This window comes from Oncorhynchus masou, chromosome 7 (assembly GCF_036934945.1).
Source record: "Oncorhynchus masou masou isolate Uvic2021 chromosome 7, UVic_Omas_1.1, whole genome shotgun sequence".
Classification (NCBI taxonomy): domain Eukaryota; kingdom Metazoa; phylum Chordata; class Actinopteri; order Salmoniformes; family Salmonidae; genus Oncorhynchus; species Oncorhynchus masou.
In genome coordinates this window covers 9969489-9990515 of record NC_088218.1, presented here as the reverse complement: position 1 = coordinate 9990515, position 21027 = coordinate 9969489, and the positions used below count along the sequence as shown (strand labels likewise).

The window sequence follows — 21027 nt, the reverse complement described above, 5'->3', positions numbered from 1 at the left end:
TGACGCCATGTAAGTCCAAACCAGTAATATAGACTAAGAAATCAGACTTTCCATTCAGGTTCTGGGCTTGAGGTTATTTTTGTACCTTTATAAATAGGTGCCTACATTGCTCTTCCCACTTCAATGAGATCCCTGAGACTAAAGTTCCCTGACGATAAGAGGAAGATGATACACAGCACGATGACACAGAACAGAAGCTCTTTTCACAATTAATCCGTGAATCGGGGAAACATCGCTCCAATACAGATGCTGCCTGGAAGCAAGAAACAACCCAAGCACCTCCCATGGCATTATCTAGGCGGGGTGGTGGGGCCTCTGTTGGAAACTAAGGGAGTGAAACTAGGAGAAACACTGACCACCTGCTGCAGTACTATATGTAGTATCCTGGCGGAATCTCACTTTTATAAACTTAGCCAGTTTTATATGAAAAACTTAACTTCTAAGTACTCATTATGTGGGCGAGCTTCTCCCCAAGAGAGAAGCTACTTTTCAAAAGCAGGAGTTATTTCAGGGAAAACCACAGCGGCCTATATTATAGGTTATGCTTAGCATGTGCCCGTGGCTGGGCTGTATTTCTGAGCCAGCCATGAGAGGCCACACCCAGCTAACTCCACAGCCATGGAATCTAAACGCTTCATCATATGGACCAACTTCCATTTACAAAACGTTATAACATTATTAAGTCAGCTGTACCCAAGTGAATAATGTAAATGAATCAATAATATGCATATTGACTTCACCAACCAGGGTGTCATTATTAAATCCATTATATTCAGAGTGTTGATCACTATAAAAGTGAGGCCTGTGGTTACTGTAAATTGAATCCATTTGTGGTTTGCACATGGACCAAAACACCGTTCCTCTTCAATGAATTATCCAATATGGCCGCCTGCTATAACTTCCCACTACACACTGACCTTCATGACACTGTGCTGCTCAGCTGTGAAGTCAGGTGAAAGTGATCTTGGTGTTATATTATCAAGCACTATCACACATTGTCCAATAGTATACTGTTTTACAACTACAGAACATGGGGGAACATTTTGGAAAGTATGGTTTTCTTGTCTTTTTCACTGTAGCGTTAATCTGCTCAAACAATGGGGAGGACGAGCTCGTTGTAATGACTGGAGCGGAATCAGTGGAACGGTATCAAATACATCAAACACATGGTTTCCATGGTTTCCAGGTGTTTGATGCCATTCCATTTGCTCCGTTCCAGCCATTATTATGAGCAATCCTCCCCTCAGCAGCAGCCTTACTATACAATACCTCTGACTTTTTACACTAAGACGTTTTCTATAGCAACATGGGCCTAAACCCCCGAGCAGCAGGTGTGACCTACTTGGTTTGAACTCAAGTTGCCTGCCTGCAACAAGTCTGCTTCCACCCGCTGAGCTAAAGCCTAGGCATCAGCTTGGTTGAGCTAACATCTATCTGGAGTTCACCTATCGGATAGGATTAAAGACATAGATATAGAATGAATAGAACGAATGCGTAGGACGAATCATTGACTTGAACGGGAACTCCCGTTCTTTTCATTCTGTTTCTATGCATTTCATCTTATCCGATAGATGTAATCCGGATAGATAACTTTTAAAAAGCCGAGCCCAGGTGGCAGGTAAAGTTAGGCCTACTTATCACCTGATTGACCTGTCGCTACACAAGCAGACACAAAATGACAAGGAGAGAAACCAGACTCAATAATATGTTTTGTTCCCCACATCAGTAACTTACATCCTTCGCTGTTCAAAGACAGCATAGTCCTAAAGTGAAATGGGCTTTGTGGACGCCGACAGTATGAAGCATATTCATACCCAGCATTCATCATTTCACTGGGTGTGTCCGGTCGCTCTCTGGCAAACCCCTAACCAAAATCAGTGGCCTGTTTTGGTCCGTCCCCACATCATTATGGCCATGGCGCTCTACAACCCTTCATTCAGCCTTGCACTGAAATAGCCCTGCCAGCCAGTCAGCCAGCCAGTCAGCCAGCCAGCCAGTCAGTCAGTCAGTCAGTCAGTCAGCCAGCCAGTCAGCCAGTCAGTCGGTCGGTCAGCCAGCCAGTCAGCCAGCCAGCCAGCCAGCCCAGCCAGCCGTTCAGCCCGCCAGTCAGCCAGCCAGTCAGCCAGTCAGCCAGCCAGTCAGTCAGTCGGTCAGCCAGCCAGTCAGTCAGTCAGCCAGCCAGTCAGCCAGTCAGTCGGTCAGCCAGCCAGTCAGCCAGCCAGCCAGCCAGCCAGCGTTCAGCCCGCCAGTCAGCCAGCCAGCCAGTCAGCCAGCCAGTCAGCCAGTCAGTCAGCCAGCCAGCCAGTCATTCAGCCAGTCAGCCAGTCAGCCAGTCAGCCAGTCAGCCAGCCAGCCAGCCAGTCAGCCAGCCAGTCAGCCAGTCAGCCAGCCAGCCAGCCAGCCAGTCAGCCAGCCAGCCAGTCAGTCAGCCAGTCAGCCAGTCAGCCAGTCAGTCAGCCAGCCAGCCAGTCAGCCAGTCAGCCAGCCAGCCAGCCAGCCAGCCAGCCAGCCAGTCATGCACACAACACCACTTTAACACGTAGTCTGTCTAAGAGGGATGTATTTTTGTTGCTGTTATTGTAGAGAAGAATTTGTTCCTAACTGACATGCCTTGTAAAAACCAAATAAAAATATGGATTCTATCCATGTATGTATGCTTGTATCCAGACATTTCTGAGAGAACCTATCCCATTAGTTTTATTTGAACACTTTATTTACTCACTTGTAAAAAGCTACAATATGAACAATGAGTAAATAGCATCCATTAAAAGTGTTGATTTTATTTTCTGTTTTTTTTTGGGATGTGATGTTGAGTACAAGGCCAACGTGGTCCAGAGACTGGGTGGCCTGTAAACTGGACTGAACCTGCTGTGAGTGAGGTATGATGGTACTTATAAAACAAACCACTTCCTACAGTAAAAATATATATATATATTTTAGTACTTTATATTTCATTGTGAGAAAATAATTGTGATATTGAGGCGCGTAAACTGAACACAAACTTTTTTTTAAAGAAAGAAAAATAAAATAAAAATAGAAAGATAGAAAAGCAAATATGAGCGTTGCTTATACAACACCTACAGATGTTCAATAAGGCCCATAAAAGTATCAAACGCATAAAAGTGTTGCATCCTCTCATTGACACGCTTGGTCTATCCTGAGAAGGGTTGCAACAGTAGGGTATATTACTCTAAACTTTCGAGTACTTTACCAGTAAACTAACAGAATGTTGGTAACTTTCAAGGAATATATGGAATCTTACCAGATGACATCTAGGGGCCCTTTTTGGGTACTTCAGATTATAACAGGTGTCTGTAATTATCTCTGTCCCTCTGTGTGGCTTATCACATGTAAATATATATATATATATATATATATATATATATATATACATGTCTAATAAGATGACTTTTAAAATAAAAAAATGGAATGACAAAACTGTAAAGCATCTGAAATATAAACCTTAGTGAATGTCATTTGTGTTTAATGAGGGTTGTTTCAGCATGAAATATTATTTATATATTATTTTTTTGTATTTATTTTACTATGTCAATATGTCTTTGTTGTAAATGTTTTGTGGCCAAACTGGTGGCAGTTGTGAAAAAAGACAATAGTTGGAAGAGTTGCAGAGTTAATTAATTAATTTTCTCTTGAACCATGTGGTCTATCCACTAGAAACTCATGGACAATATGGACACAGATATAAAAAAATGAATATTATATATGAATATATATATTTTTTAGTATTCAAGTATAAATCACCAAAGCTACCATAGATTGCCATAGATCACTGAAGATTCCAGTAACTTTGTTATATTACGGGTAGCTTTGTAACCCTAATCCTTTGTTCGCAGAGGGAATTTTACAAAATGTGTTCCCTGTAGACTCAAGATCTCCATGGAAAAAAAGTCATTCCTGTACTCTGCTGCAGTTCTGTGGAACGGGTTACCAAGCTACCTGAAAACTGTCTTCAGAGAAAAGCTTTGAGGTGCCACTTAAATAATATCTGAGAAATAGTGTGTCGGTGTGATTAGAGGTGTGATTAGAGGTGTGATTAAAGGTGTGATTAGAGGTGTGATTAGAGGTGTGATTAGAGGTGTGATTAAAGGTGTGATTAAAGATGTGATTAGAGGTGTGATTAGAGGTGTGATTAGGTGTGAAGGTGTGATTAGAGGTGTGATTAGAGGTGTGATTAGAGGTGTGATTTGAGGTGTGATTAGAGGTGTGATTAAAGGTGTGATTAGAGGTGTGATTAGAGGTGTGATTAGAGGTGTGATTAAAGGTGTGATTAGAGGTGTGATTAAAGGTGTGATTAGAGGTGTGATTAGAGGTGTGATTAGAGGTGTGATTTGAGGTATTCTTTGATGAGGCGTTTTTCCATCTATCTGCCTAAACAGACACCTCTGTGCTGTTGATAGGGTTGATATAGTAGTAATTGATTTTACTGTAGTTTTTAAATTGCATTGTGTGTGATGTGTCAATCTTGACTACCTACCATCTACCTGCCGAAGAGGACCATAGCAGTCCACCACAGTGGACGCATCATAATACCCATAGAAACAGGGTTTTTCCATCTACCTGCCGAAGAGGACCATAGCAGTCCACCACAGTGGACGCATCATAATACCCATAGAAACAGGGTTTTTCCGCCATTCGTTTTCCACATTGTGAATTCTACAAAAAATTCCAATGAATAGTGTGTTTGGTGTAGGCTGAGCTTGGCATGACGTTTTGATAGGCTGGTCTGTGTTTGGTGTAGGCTTAGCTTGGCATGACGTTTTGATAGCCATGTAATTCTCTCTTGGACAAGGTCAGTTTTATCAATTATTCAATTCAATGTGACATCTGTAATGTCGTCTGCGCCTGACGCAGCCTACGACTTCTAATTATTAAATCAATTAAATCAATCAATTTAAAAAAATGTAGAACAAAAAGTTAAACACATGAGCAATTCATATCACTCAGTACAAGCAATAGCAATCAACACAATCATCCGTCAGTCAGACCATAAGTCATGCAGTGCAGCCCCATCCACTCACCTAGGTTGACATCCTGGCTGGTCACTGTCAATACCGGAACCAGAGATATAGCTAGACATAGAATAATCCTGGAAAGCACAGAGGTGGCCATGTCTGCACCTGAGACAGGCACCTTCCCAACACACGTACAGGGCAGAGAGGAAGATGAGAGGAGAGGAGGATGAGAGAGCTAGGCTAGCGTTGCAGTACACAGTACCATCCAGTAATATCCAGGAAGCCTTGAGAAGAGAAAAGAACTGCCTGAACTAGACCAGAGAAACAGTCTCTCTCTCGCTCTCTCTCTCTCTCTACTTCTCTCTCTCCCACCACCTCACTCTCTCTCTACTTCTCTCTCTCTCGCGCCACCTCACTCTCTCTCTACTTCTCTCTCTCTCTCTACTTCTCTCTCTCTCGCGCCTCTCTCTCTCTCTACTTCTCTCTCTCCCACCGCCTCACTCTCTCTCTACTNTCTCTCCTCTCTCTCTCTCTCTCTCTCTCTCTACTTCTCTCTCTCTCCCACCTCTCTCTCTCTCTACTTCTCTCTCCCACCGCCTCACTCTCTCTCTCTTCTCTCTCTCTGCCACCTCTCTCTCTACTTCTCTCTCTCTCGCTCTCACTTCTCTCTCTCTCTCAGACAGCCTCTCTCTCTACTTACTCTCTCTCTCTCGTGCCTCTCTCTCACTCCCTCTTTTAAATGGTTGTCTAACCTCTAATTTTCTTCCTTTTTTTCCTGTGCTCTCAGTCTCAGACAGCCAGCGTTCAGCAGATTACTGAAAATAGAATCCGTTTCTGATTACAGATGACATTATAGTAACAGTAAAAGGCCCTATATATAGGATGTCATGTGTGTCATCGAAGAGCTCTGACGAGGAGGAGTAGGAGTAGTAGGAAGGAATGGAGGACCAAAATCCAGCGTGGTATGTATCCATAATATCATTTAATGAGACTGAATACAAAAGAACAAGAGAACGGGCGGGCAGCTCAGGACAGAGGGGCGGCTCTGGCAGCGCTGGACAGGAGGGAGACTCTGGCAGCGCTGGACAGGAGGGAGCACCTGGAGGGAGGAGACGGAGAGACAGCCGGGTGCGTGGGGCTGCCACCGGAGGCCTGGTGCGTGGAGGAGGCACAGGATGGACCGGACCGTGGAGGCGCACTGGAGGTCTCGAGCACCGAGCCTGCACAACCTGTCCTGGCTGGATACTCCCCGTAGCCTGGCCAGTGCGGCGGGGTGGAACAGACCGCACTGGGCTGTGCTGGCGAACTGGGGACACCGTGCGTAGGGCTGGTGCCATACCCCGGGCCGAGGTGATGCACTGGAAACCAGATGCGCTGAGCCGGCTTCATAGCACCTGGCCTAATGCCCACTCTAGCCCAGCCGATAGAGGCGCTGCAATGTAGCGCACCAGGCTATGCCTGCGCACTGGGGACACCGTGCGCCTCACGGCATAACACGGTGCCTGCCCGGTCCACCTCTCTCCACGGTAAGCACGGGGAGTTGGCTCAGGTCTCCTACCTGACTTAGCCACACTCCCCGTGTGCCCCCCCCATACATTTTTGGGGCTGCCTCTCGTCCCTGTTGCGCTGCCGTGCTAACTCCTCATAATGCCACCTCTCGGCTTTGGTTGCCTTCAGCTCTCCCCGGGGCGGCGATATTCCCCAGCCTTGTGCCCAGGGTCACTTTCCGTCCAAAATCTCCTCCCATGTCCAGGAGTCCAGAACCCTCTGCTCCTGGTTACCACTCTGCTTGGTCCGGTTGTGGTGGGTAGTTCTGTAATGGCTGTCGTGGGTTGAAGAAGGTGAAGAGGACCAAAATGCAGCGTGGTATGTATCCAAAATATAATTTCATTAGACTGAATACAAAAGAACAAGAGAATCAAAATGAAAACCGAAACAGTCCTGAATGGCGCAAACACTGAAACAGAAAAATAACTACCACAAACACAGGTGGGAACAGGCTACCTAAGTATGGTTCTCAATCAGAGACAACGATTGCCAGCTGCCTCTGATTGGGAACCATACCAGGACAAACACATAGAAATACAATACCTAGACTACAAAACATAGAATGCCCACCCCAACTCCCACCCTGACCAAACTAAAACAGAGACATAAAAAAGGAACTAAGGTCAGGACGTGACAATCAATGTCTGTATTAAAATGAGGAGGGTAGGATATTAAAATGATTACACAAACAGAACCTGATGCGCCAAACAAATCAAAACACCAGCAAACACACCAGCGAGACGTAATGTATTCTGAGAGGTCAAGGCAGCCATTTTGCATCAGAATGCTTGGAAACGCTCACCAGCTTCACAAAAAAGTAGTTTCCCAGTTGTTTCTCTGGATTTACTTGAAATTGTGAAGGCATTCACAGACGTTTATTCATTCCATGTCCCCATATGGCCATTTGCACAGTAAACCGTATTTGTGTCCTGCTTGTCTTATCTCTGTAATAGCCTACCTGGGTAGTCATTCTGACCTTTAGAAAGCACCTTCTATTCCTGGTCGGTGTTAATGGACCAGTGTGAATACAGACATAGTTTACACTGTGGAAACCACACCCCTTTCCCACTTTTTAAAAAGTCTCATAAATAAACAGCATTACGTTTCATTTCCCAGCCAAACAGCTAAATTACAAGGAAGGCAAGGTCATAACATAACATATCCTGTATGACCTTTGGGTGGGGAAAGCCTTGGTCTAGAAGTATTAAACTCCCTGTAACATGTAGACTAGTCTATTATTGGTACCAGACACAACCACAAGAAAAGTACATTTGAACATAGACACCACAAAGACCACCACTCTTCTTGCTATTTGTCATGCTAGTTCACAACACAGGAACCAGATGTTTCACATGCTACTCTGGTATTAGTTTCATTAGTCTGTTGTTGATATAGTCCCGAGTGGCACAGTGCTCTAAGACACTGCATCTCAGGTGGCACTACTGACACCCTGGTTCGAATCCAGGCTGTATCACAACTGGCCCTGATTGGGTGTCCCATAGGAAGGCATACAATTGGCTTACATCGTCTGGATTTGGCCGGTGTAGGCAATCATTGTAAATAAGAATTTGTTCTTAACTGTCTCTCCTAGTTTAATAAAAAATTGCTTGTCAGCAATCAAGTTTTCAAGATATCAAACTTTCATCATGTTGAATGTATCATACCTTCTGTATTATGAAAGTAAAATGTCTTGAAAACTTGATCGCTGACATGCAAAACATTTGGGACTATATCAGCAACATTTGGGACTATATCAACAACATTTGGGACCACACCAATAGATAGCTTTTTGGTGGAGTTTTCCTTTAAGGTGTGTAACCCTGATCCATTTAAATTTATCAGATTCCCTAACCAGCTACAATTAAACTATTGATACTTACAGTGATATCACTTTTCAGCGCTCAGGGCAGCATTATTGATAGACATCTAGGGCCTCAAAGACAGAGTAGCACAGGAAGTACTGCATAACCCATTGGTGAGCTCACTGGTCACATGACAGGAAGAATGAAGGCAACTACCTGTCCAATCACGTTACAGCTTGTCCCAATATCCCCTTACATGGTGTCTCCATTATTCATTAGCCCTGAGCTGCACAGCTGAATGACTCTACCTGTTTGAGAGACATCTATTCAGAACAACTGTCCACCTGTGCAGAACTTCCCAATGTGAACTCACCAAAGCCAAGAAAAAGAGAAGAAACGTATTTAATAGTGTAAACTAAAGGATTCACATTTGCCTGGACAGCGGACACTTACAGTAAACCTGTTGCTGCCTTGCATTTCCAGCAGTGACTCCTGCACCTGTCTGCTGTTCCTTGGTTACCGGTATGTTCGCTGCGGCGACTAAGAACTTTGTGAAGCAGGTGGGAGACACAGGTCGGTTGATCCCTGTACCGAGCCTGAGTGAGGCTGACCGCTACCAACCCCTCAGCCTGGTCACCAGGAAGAGGAAGAGACACTTCTGGAAGAAAACCAAGTATGCCTCAACCCCCTTCTCCCTGAAAGACATCCTGGTGGGGGAGAAGGAGATCACAGCAGGTAGAGTCCAGTGAGGGGAGGAATGTATGTTTATCAGCAGCTAGTAACGCCTATGTCTTCATTATAGTGCATTATGAATAGCTTATGAGGTATTATAATGGGCTTATAATGCATTATAAATGTCTTTCACTTTGAAAAAGTAAAGCATGTGTTTCTGCAGATGTAAAACGAGTCTCATACAATATCAGATGCCTTTAACAATGCCTTTTATTCCATTCAAACAGGGGTGTCGTCGTACCAGCTCCTGAACTATGAGGACAAGTCTGACGTGGCCCTGAACGGCAGATTAGGGAACCACCTGATGAACGACGTGGGGTTCAACATCAGTGGTTCAGACTCTGTGGCTGTCAAAGCCTCCTTTGGGATCGTCACCAAACATGAGGTAGAGGTCCCAACTCTGCTCAGGGAACTCAACTCCAGGTACACTGCAGGTGGTGGAAAATGGCTTAGAATTTAATCAATTTCATTCTGGTTTTGTTTCTGATAAGATATTACCAAGGGTCATAATGGTGATGACAAACAACTAATATGTCAGGTTAGTTAACATATAACTACAATGATTAAATGTCACTATTTTGACATATAATTACAATGATTAAATGTCATTATTTTGACATATAGAGAGCTTGGGACTATAATGTTCTATCTGTATTTTAGTCAACATGTAGTTATTGAAACCTCCTTGTTCTGTTCAATGTTCTCTACATATACAGTAGTCTAAATACCTCAGTTCAAAATTGCTGATATCTTTTAAACCAATGAGGGTTCAGAACTTTAAAGCCAATTATCTCAGAATCATCTTTTTCCAGATAGAACCAAGCTGTCGATATTCTAATGAGACCATGTTGGTTGTACATACTGTATATTACACCTGGACAGTAGAAGTCTTTCTGACACAGGTTTGTGTTCTGGTTTCTTTCCACTATAGGAAAGTGGATCTGGATCACTGTCTGATTCGTCAGTCCAAAGAAAGTGGGCGGAGTGTTCTCTGCATTGTCATGGAGAGCATCCGTACGACGCGTCAGTGTTCTCTCACTGTCCACGCTGGCATGAGACGGACGACTATGAGGGTAAATGTACACCTACACACACAGTACGCACACACATACAATACGCACACCTACACACACGGTACACACATGGTACACATAAGGGTACACACACCTACAAACACACAGTACACACACACACAGTACACACACACATACAGTACACACACCTTTACACCGTACACACACACAGCATACACACAGACACAATACACACACCTACACACCACACTCACACACAGTACAATACACACAGAAACACTGACATCTGACACTCTCAGCAGGTAATGGTTGAATGGATGAATGCCCTGTCTCACCTATCTGACTGGTGTTCTACAGTTTCAGATTGATGATGGTCAAAACCCCAAAGGTCGAGACAAGGCCATAGTGATCCCAGCTCACACCACCATCGCATTCAGCATCTTTGAACTGTTTGTTCGATTGGATGGACGACTTGGTGAGACAACCACAACAAACACACTTACACTTGACTCACTCACTCACTCACTCTCACACACACACACACACACACACACACACACACACACACACACACACACACACACACACACACACACACACACACACACACACACACACACAAACATGGTTCCCCTTCTCCTGATCAGATATCTGTGTAAGCCCTGAGTCGTTGGGCGGATTTGAGAAGGAGCTGATCAGAGAGCAGCTGGGTGGTTTCATTGGTCGATTCTCTATGGGACGGCTACGCAGGTTCCTGTCTGGGATTGTGTACGGAAACCCCTTCAGAGCAGGTGGGAACCTTCTTTCATCTCTTAACCTTTTACTGCAGTGGGCTGAATCTGGGTCACAGAGTGATTCTTTGTATCTTAAACACATCTACATTGAAACAAAAGTATACACCTCACACACATGGTTATGGGCTTCAAAAAATAGAGTTGAAATGCATCCCAAAATTACACTTTAAATACATCATAGAAGACTGAAATACTGTATAACAAAACTGTTTGACATATAAGAAACACAGGATTGTCTGTGTTTAAAAAAACAAACATGTTTATTAATTATGAAATTATAAAAAATATGAATGAGGCCACGAGGTCATTTGACTGCAGGAAATGGCTACACCTCCTCCTGTTCTTATCGTAGAGTAAATCTAAAAGACTAGAACAATCTGGTCTGATCTTACCAGTATAATGCTGTATAAAGGTCCCAAAGTGGTCTGGTACAGCTCCCAAAGTGGTCTGATCTTACCAGTATAATGCTGTATAAAGAAGCTACAGGTCCCAAAGTGGTCTGATCTTACCAGTATAATGCTGTATAAAGAAGCTACAGTGCTGTATAAAGAAGCCAAAGTGGTCTGATCTTACCATTATAATGCTGTATAAAGAAGCTACAGCTCCCAAAGTGGTCTGATCTTACCTACAGCTCCCAAAGTGGTCTGATCTTACCAGTATAATGCTGTATAAAGTATAAGCTACAGCTCCCAAAGTGGTCTGATCTTACCAGTATAATGCTGTATAAAGAAGCTACAGCTCCCAAAGTGGTCTGATCTTACCAGTATAATGCTGTATAAAGTCCCAAAGATCTTACCAGTATAATGCAGCTCCCAAAGTGGTCTGATCTTACCAGTATAATGCTGTATAAAGAAGCTACAGCTCCCAAAGTGGTCTGATCTTACCAGTATAATGCTGTATAAAGAAGCTACAGCTCCCAAAGTGGTCTGATCTTACCAGTATAATGCTGTATAAAGAAGCTACAGCTCCCAAAGTGGTCTGATCTTACCATTATAATGCTGTATAAAGAAGCTACAGCTCCCAAAGTGGTCTGATCTTACCAGTATAATGCTGTATAAAGAAGCTACAGCTCCCAAAGTGGTCTGATCTTACCAGTATAATGCTGTATAAAGAAGCTACAGCTCCCAAAGTGGTCTGATCTTACCAGTATAATGCTGTATTACCAGTATAATGCTGTATAAAGAAGGTACAGCTCCCAAAGTGGTCTGATCTTACCAGTATAATGCTGTATAAAGAAGCTACAGCTCCCAAAGTGGTCTGATCTTACCATTATAATGCTGTATAAAGAAGCTACAGGTCCCAAAGTGGTCTGATCTTACCATTATAATGCTGTATAAAGAAGCTACAGGTCCCAAATGAGACTGCCCAAATGTGCCTAATTGGTTTAATTAATAACTTTTCAAGTTCATAACTGTGCACTCTTCTCAAACAATAGCATGGTATTATTTCACTGTAATAGCAACTGTAAATTGGACAATGCAATTAGATTAACAAGAATTGAAGCTTTATAATATCAGATATCAGATATGTCACAATATCAGATATGCCTGTGTCCAGGAATTTTGTTTTTTTACTGACAACCTCATGCTAAGCGCATTAGCCTACGTTAGCTCAACCGTCCCGTGGGCGACCCACCAATCCTGTAGAGGTTTTAAAGAAGGTACAGGTCCCAGAGTGATCTAATCTTACCAGTATAATGCTGTTTAAAGAACAATTGTTAGCTCCATATTGTTGAGAAGAATATACACCCAGGGATCCTAATAAAATACTAATAAAGAGTATAAACATATACAAACACAAACCAGTGAAGGCTGGTGGGAGGAGCTATAGGAGGAGTGGGTCATTGTAATGGAATAAATGGTATGACGTCACACGTGGTTTCCATATGTTTGATACGTTCCATTAATTCCATTCCAGCCATTACAATGAGGCCGTCCTCCTGCAGCTCCTCCCAACAGCCTCCACTGACACAAATGCTAGTAAAAGCACAGGGTAATGTAAAGATAATGAGTGAAAGCAAAATAATCCCTGCACATTTTCCGATGTTCCAGTGACACTCTTATCCCCATCCTTGCTTTCCCCTACTCAAGACGACAGGACGTTTGAGGAGCTCACCCACACCCACTCAGACACCTACATGGACGACGTAGTGACAGACTACTATGAAAAGGCAGCCAGCATGACAGACGTCTCCTCCACCTACCTGAGAGGGGACTCCCACTCCCGTGTCAACCTCCTCAACCACAACATCCCCAAGGGCCCCTGTGCCCTGTGTGGCCGGGGCCAGACACCGAGGGAGACGGTATACGGCTGTCTGGAGTGCTCCTCCGGCGGGCACAAGTACGTCAGGCTACACGTGGTGCCTTGTTTCGACCTGTGGCACAAGACGCTCAGCTGAAGAGATGGACTCAGGAAGAGAGAGGGAGGGAGAGAGAGAGGGGTCATCCCTGATTAGGCATACAGTACCTAACTAATAGCCCTGTGACAAAATGACAGTCAGAAAACTGGGGCTGGCCAATGTCTGTAGTACTGTATCTTATTTGGAGCTGCCCTCCACTCCCCCTCAATGGATCCTCCCAAGTGACTCCCTCCGTTTGTCTACATGAGTCTCCTCTACTCTATTCCATCTCTATTCCAACTATTTCATCTACACTTGACCTTGTTTTGGCCTCATTCTGCAGGTTTCAAAGTGTGTCATCAGGTCTTTTGGGTCATCACCTGATGTTCAGTGTTTGTAGTGGGGTGTTTTGACCTCATCAGGTCAGTGGGACATTGTAATGCTGAAAGCGAGTGAAGAGGCAGAAATCTACATTCATACTGCCATGGTTACATGACATGGATTCTCCTTTGTTGTTATGTTTTTGTGACATTTCGTTTTCTATGGCTGGATTATTTATTTTTAAATAAATATTGAGGTTTTCTCTGTAGCATAGACTGTATCTCTGTAGAGTCCTCGCATGTACAGTACATGGATCTTTCTGATTGGACGCCAGAGGGCTCTGTAAACATATCCAACAACTGTGGTTCCTGACAAAAACCACAAGGTGTCGATAAAGACCAACTCCTAGTTTTTTCTCCAGCTACCACCACTGTATTATTGAACTTGCTTTATCAAGGTGATTTATCAAGGAAGAAATTGGAGATGCCACCAGCAGAGAACCAATGGAGCTCAGTGGGATTATAGTGTAGGTTTCACTGTCTTACTGGTACACATAGAACAGGCCACGCTCCCCTTCTCCCTTCCTCCATTCTGAATTGGTCATGAATAAGTCCATGGTGATAATTGGTCATGAATAAGTCCATGGTGATAATTGGTCATGAATAAGTCCATGGTGATAATTGGTCATGAATAAGTCCATGGTGATAATTGGTCATGAATAAGTCCATGGTGATAATTGGTCATGAATAAGTCCATGGTGATAATTGGTCATGAATAAGTCCATGGTGATAATTGGTCATGAATGAGTCCATGGTGATAATTGGTCATGAATAAGTCCATGGTGATAATTGGTCATGAATGAGTCCATGGTGATAATTGGTCATGAATAAGTCCATGGTGATAATTGGTCATGAATAAGTCCATGGTGATAATTGGTCATGAATGAGATAATTGGTCATGAATCCAGGTATTAAGTCCAGTCCAGGGTATTATTAGTCATGAATGGTGATAATTGGTCATGAATGAGTCCATGGTGATAATTGGTCATGAATGAGTCCATGGTGATAATTGGTCATGAATGAGTCCATGGTGATAATTGGTCATGAATGAGTCCATGGTGATAATTGGTCATGAATGAGTCCATGGTGATAATTGGTCATGAATGAATGAGTCCATGGTGATAATTGGTCATGAATGAGTCCAGGGTGTCATGAATTGGTCATGAATGAGTCCAGGGTAGTCATTATTGGTCATGAATGAGTCCAGGGTCCAGGGTATTATTGGTCATGAATGAGTCCAGAATGGTGATTATTGGTCATGAATGAGTCCAGGGTATTATTGGTCATGAATGAGTCCAGGGTATTATTGGTCATGAATGAGTCCAGGGTATGAATTGGTCATGAATGAGTCCAGGGTATTATTAGTCATGAATGAGTCCAGGGTATTATTAGTCATGAATGAGTCCAGGGTATTATTGAAGTCATGAATGAGTCCAGGGTATTATTAGTCATGAATGAGTCCAGGGTATTATTAGTCATGAATGAGTCAGGTATTATTGGTCATTTTGCCCAGGGTATTATTGGTCATGAATGAGTCCAGGGTATTATTAGTCATGAATGAGTCCAGGGTATTATTGGTCATGAATGAGTCCAGGGTATTATTAGTCATGAATGAGTCCAGGGTGATTATTAGTCATGAATGAGTCCAGGGTATTATTAGTCATGAATGAGTCCAGGGTATTATTGGTCATGAATGAGTCCAGGTTATTATTAGTCATGAATGAGTCCAGGGTATTATTAGTCATGAATGAGTCCAGGGTATTATTAGTCATGAATGAGTCCAGGGTATTATTAGTCATGAATGAGTCCAGGGTATTATTAGTCATTGAATGAGTCCAGGGTATTATTAGTCATGAATGAGTCCAGGGTATTATTAGTCATGAATGAGTCCAGGGTATTATTGGTCATGAATGAGTCCAGGTATTATTAGTCATGAATGAGTCCAGGGTATTATTAGTCATGATGAATGAGTCCAGGGTATTATTAGTCATGAATGAGTCCAGGGTATTATTGGTCATGAATGAGTCCAGGGTATTATTAGTCATGAATGAGTCCAGGGTATTATTAGTCATGAATGAGTCAGGGTATTATTGGTCATGAATGAGTCCAGGGTATTATTAGTCATGAATGAGTCCAGGGTATTATTAGTCATGAATGAGTCCAGGGTATTATTAGTCATGAATGAGTCCAGGGTATTATTAGTCATGAATGAGTCCAGGGTATTATTAGTCATGAATGAGTCCAGGGTATTATTAGTCATGAATGAGTCCAGGGTATTATTGGTCATGAATGAGTCCAGGGTATTATTAGTCATGAATGAGTCCAGGGTATTATTGGTCATGAATGAGTCCAGGGTATTATTAGTCATGAATGAGTCCAGGGTATTATTATTAGTCATGAATGAGTCCAGGGTATTATTAGTCATGAATGAGTCCAGGGTATTATTAGTCATGAATGAGTCCAGGGTATTATTAGTCATGAATGAGTCCAGGGTATTATTAGTCATGAATGAGTCCAGGGTATTATTAGTCATGAATGAGTCCAGGGTATTATTAGTCATGAATGAGTCCAGGGTATTATTAGTCATGAATGAATGTCATGAATGAGTCCAGGGTATTATTGGTCATGAATGAGTCCAGGGTATTATTGGTCATGAATGAGTCCAGGGTGAATGAGTCCAGGGTATTATTGGTCATGAATGAGTCCAGGGTATTATTAGTCATGAATGAGTCCAGGGTATTATTAGTCATGAATGAGTCCAGGGTATTATTAGTCATGAATGAGTCCAGGGTATTGAATTGGTCATGAATGAGTCCAGGGTATTATTAGTCATGAATGAGTCCAGGGTATTATTAGTCATGAATGAGTCCAGGGTATTGGTCATGAATATTATCATGAATGAGTCCAGGGTATTATTAGTCATGAATGAGTCCAGGGTATTATTAGTCATGAATGAGTCCAGGGTATTATTAGTCATGAATGAGTCCAGGGTATTATTAGTCATGAATGAGTCAGGGTATTATTAGTCAGGGTATTATTAGTCATGAATGAGTCCAGGGTATTATTGGTCATGAATGAGTCCAGGGTATTATTAGTCATGAATGAGTCCAGGGTATTATTAGTCATGAATGAATCCAGGGTGATTATTTGTAATTGATTGATTGAGTCCAGGCAAGGTTTATACTTGGTCATGAATTAATCCAGGGTATACATGAATGAGTCCCGGGTGATAAGGGTATTATTAATGAATGAGTCCAGGGTGATAATTGGTCATGGTCATGGGTAATGAATGAGTCCAGGGTGAAATTGGTCATGAATGAGTCCAGGGTGATAATTGGTCATGAATGAGTCCAGGGTGAATGAGTCCAGGGTGATAATTGGTCATGAATGAGTCCAGGGTGATAATTGGTCATGGATGAGGGAGATAAATTGGTCATGAAGGACTATCTGTAGTCCAGGGTATTATTGGGATCACATCTGATTACCTGCCACTGTGAAAAACTATAATCCTGAATGATTCAGTCATCATGTGTTAAATGAGTGATAGAATGAATCCCACTGGGAAAGACATGACAGCATGGGGATGAGGAGAAGGATAGAGATCTGGAGAAACGGACAGGTGGGACGTGACAGAGACCTGGGCTGTGATGATGTACTGTGAAGTCATGTGAGTTCTATAATTATATCTCCCTCCACTTTAAACTAATCTAATACTTCTGAGAGGGACGGACGGGGCAGTGTCACATGGATCTGCTTAGACAGGACACATTCTGAATGAGCAGGCAACACACACAGGGAGTCAAACAGACACACACACACATACATGAATGAGTCCAGGGAGTATAGCACGAAAGAAAGAGATTGTGTGTGTAGGGAGTCATGAATGAGAGAGACAACATAGAACGAATAGGGAGAGGGAGAAGGAGAGGGATATGAAGAGGGAGATGGAGAGGGGGAGAGAATGACAGGGTGGGAGAGGGAGAAGGAGAAGATGAGAGGGAGAAAGGGAGAGGGAGTCCAAGGTGATAATTGGATGGATGTAAACAGACTAGAGAGACAACAGAAAAGGAATAGGGAGAGGGAGAGGGAGAGGAGAGGGAGATGGAAGAGAGGAGAGGGAGAGGGAGAGGGAGAGAGGAGGGAGGAGAGGGAGGAGAGGGAGAAGGGAGGGAAGGGAGAGAGGAGAGGAGAGGGAGGAGAGAAGAGTGGAGAGGGAAGGAGAGGGAGGGAGAGGAGAGGGAGAGGGAGAAGGAGAGGGAGGAGAGGGAGGGAGAGGAGAGAAGGAGAAGGAGAAGGAGAGGGAGAGGGAGAAGGAGAGGGAGAAAGAGAAGGAGAGGGAGAGTGTGAAGGAAAGGGAGAGAGGAGAGGGAGAGGAGAGGGAGAGGAGAAGGAGAGGGAGAGGAGAGAAGGAGAGGGAGAAGAGAAGGAGAAGGAGAGGAGAGGAGAGGGAGAGTGTGAAGGAAAGGGAAGGAGAAGGAGAGGGAGAGGGAGAGGGAGGAGAGGGAGAGGGAGAGGGAGAGGGAGAGGAGAGGGAGAGGAGAGGGAAGGAGAGAGTGAGAGGGGAGAGGGAGATGGAGAGGGAGAGAGGGGGAGAGGGAGAGTGTGAAGGAGAGAAGGAGAGGGAGATGGAGAGGAGAGAGGGAGGGAGAGGGAGAGGGAGAAGAGGGGAGAGGAGAGGGGAGGGAGGGAGAGGGAGGAGGGAGAAGGAGAAGGAGAAGGAGATGGAGAAGAAGGAGAAGGAGAGGGAGAGGGAGAGTGGAGGCTATTGGATAGTGGGGATCCAACATCAGTGTTAATGGAAGCTGACGGCTCTCTGACGTGTGATGAATCTGGAACACACATCAGTGTTAATGGAAGCTAACAGGGGAGTGACAGAGACCACACTAACAGGGGAGTGACAGAGACCACACTAACAGGGGAGTGACAGAGACAAAACTAACAGGGGAATGTCAGAGACCACACTAACAGGGGAGTGACAGAGACCAAACTAACAAGGGAGTGACAGAGACCACATTAACAGGGGAGTGACAGAGACCACACGAAAAAGGGAGTGACAGAGACCACACTAACAGGGGAGTGACAGAGACCAAACTAACAGGGGAATGACAGAGACCACATTAACAGGGGAGTGACAGAGACCACATTAACAAGGGAGTGACAGAGACCACATTAACAAGGGAGTGACAGAGACCACACTAACAGGGGAGTGACAGAGACCACACTAACAGGGGAGTGACAGAGACCACACTAACAAGGGAATGACAGATAGCGAGAAAGAGGGAGAGAGAGCGTACGCCTTCACTATGGTGAATCACTTAAACAATACAGAAATACACTACGGAAAAAGAAGGAACAGCACGTCAGAAATCAGCTCAATGTAATTGAAGAATCCATAGACTCTAACCACTTCTGGGAAAATTGGAAAACACTAAACAAACAACAACACAAAGAATTATCTATCCAAAATGGAGATGTATGGGTAAACCACTTCTCCAATATTTTTGGCTCTTTAACAAATAACAAACAGCAAAAACATATACATGATCAAATACAAATCTTAGAATCAACTACTAAAGACTACCAGAACAGACTGGATTATCCAATTACCTCGAATGAACTACAGGACAAAATATAAACCCTCCAACCCAAAAAGGCCTCTGGTGTTGATGGTATCCTCAATGAAATTATCAAATATACAAACAATAAATTCCAATTTGTTATGCTTAAACTCTTTAACATCATCCTTAGCTCTGGCATCTTCGCCAATATTTGAAACCAAGGACTGATCACCCCAATCCACAAAAGTGGAGACAAATTTGACCCCAATAACTACAGTGGGATATGCGTCAACAGTAACCTTGGGAAAATCCTCTGCATTATCATTAACAGCAGACTCGTACATTTCCTCTGTGAAAACAATATTCTGAGCAAATGTCAAATTGGCTTTTTACCAAATTATTGTACGTCAGATCACGTATTCACCCTAATTGACAACCAAACACACCAAAACAAAGGCAAAGTCTTCTCATGCTTTGTTGATTTTTAAAAATGCCTTTAACTCAATTTGGCATGATGGTCTGCTATACAAATTGATGGAAAGTGGTGTTGGGGGAAAACATACGACATTATAAAATCCATGTACACAAACAACACGTGTGCAGGTAAATTGAGCAAAAAACACACACATTTCTTCCCACAAGGCCATGGGGTGAGACAGGGATGCAGCTTAAGCCCCACCCTCTTCCACATATATATCAAAGAATTGGCGAGGGCACTAGAACAGTGTGCAGCACCCGACCTCACCCTACTAGAATCTGAAGTCAAATGTCTACCAAATTAATGGTGTTCCAAAAAAGGTCCAGTTACCAGGACCACAAATATAAATTCCATCTAGACTCTGTTGCCCGAGAGCACACAAAAAAACATGCATACCTTGGCCTAAATATCAGCACCACAAGTAACTTCCACAAAGCTGTGAACGATCTGAGAGACAAGGCAAGAAGGGCCTTCTATGCCATCAAAAGGAACATAAAATTTGACATACCAATTAGGATCTGGAGAAAAATACCCATTGCCCTTTATGGTTGTGAGGTCTGGGGTCCGCTAACCAACCAAAAATTCACAAAATGGGACAAACACCAAATTGAGACTGCATGCAGAATTCTGCAAAAAATATCCTCAGTGTAAAACGTAAAACACCATATAATGCATGCAGAGCAGAATTAGCCCGATACCCGCTAATGATCAAAATCCAGAAAAGAGCCATTCAACCACCTAAAAGGAAACGATTCCCAAACCTTACATAACAAAGCCATCACCTACAGAGAGATGAACCTGGAGAAGAGTCCCCTAAGCAAGCTGGTCCTGGGGCTCTGCGGGGTCTGTTTTTGTTTGTGGACAGAGCCCCAGGACCCATTTGAGCCCCAGTACAGCAACACATTTAGACCCAACCAAATCATGAGAAAACAAAAATATAATTACTTGACACATTGGAAAGAATTAACAAAAAAAACAGAGCAAACTAGAATGCTATTTGGCCCTAAACAGAGCGTACACAGTGGCAGAATACCTGACCACTGTGACTGACCCAAACTTAAGGAAAGCTTTGACTATGTACAGACTCAGTGAGCATAACCTTGCTATTGAGAAAGGCCGCCGTAGGCAGACCTGGCCCTCAAGAGAAGACAGGCTATGTGCACACTGGCCACAAAATGAGCTGGAAAAGGAGCTGCACTTCCTAACCTCCTGCCCAATGGATGACCATATTAGAGACACATATTTCCCTCAGATTACACAGATCCACAAGAATTAAAACATAAACCTGATTTTGATGAACTCCCATATCTACTGGGTGAAATACCACAGTGTGACATCACAACAGCAAGATGTGTACCCTGTTGACACGAGAAAAGGGCAACCAGTGAAA

At 43.4% G+C, this 21027-nt stretch overlaps 2 protein-coding genes across 2 annotated transcripts in view; one reads left to right on the top strand and one right to left on the bottom strand.

The window, feature by feature from the left end:
* Nucleotides 1-5480, bottom strand: part of LOC135542960 (collagen alpha-2(V) chain-like) — an 80304-nt gene extending 74824 nt beyond the window's left edge. Inside the window, exon 1 of the mRNA XM_064970086.1 lies at nucleotides 5040-5480. Within this exon, the coding sequence (XP_064826158.1) occupies nucleotides 5040-5130 (91 nt within the window). The 5' untranslated portion in view covers nucleotides 5131-5480. The remainder of the gene's footprint in view (nucleotides 1-5039) is intronic.
* A 3367-nt stretch (nucleotides 5481-8847) lies between these two features.
* On the top strand, nucleotides 8848-13754 carry LOC135543222 (pejvakin-like). The gene is made up of 6 exons (XM_064970338.1): nucleotides 8848-9058; nucleotides 9283-9478; nucleotides 9987-10128; nucleotides 10447-10564; nucleotides 10737-10880; nucleotides 12974-13754. Exons 1-6 carry the CDS (start codon nucleotides 8848-8850, stop codon nucleotides 13279-13281), a joined length of 1119 nt encoding a protein of 372 aa, XP_064826410.1. The 3' UTR covers nucleotides 13282-13754.
* The last annotated feature ends 7273 nt before the right edge of the window (nucleotides 13755-21027 follow it).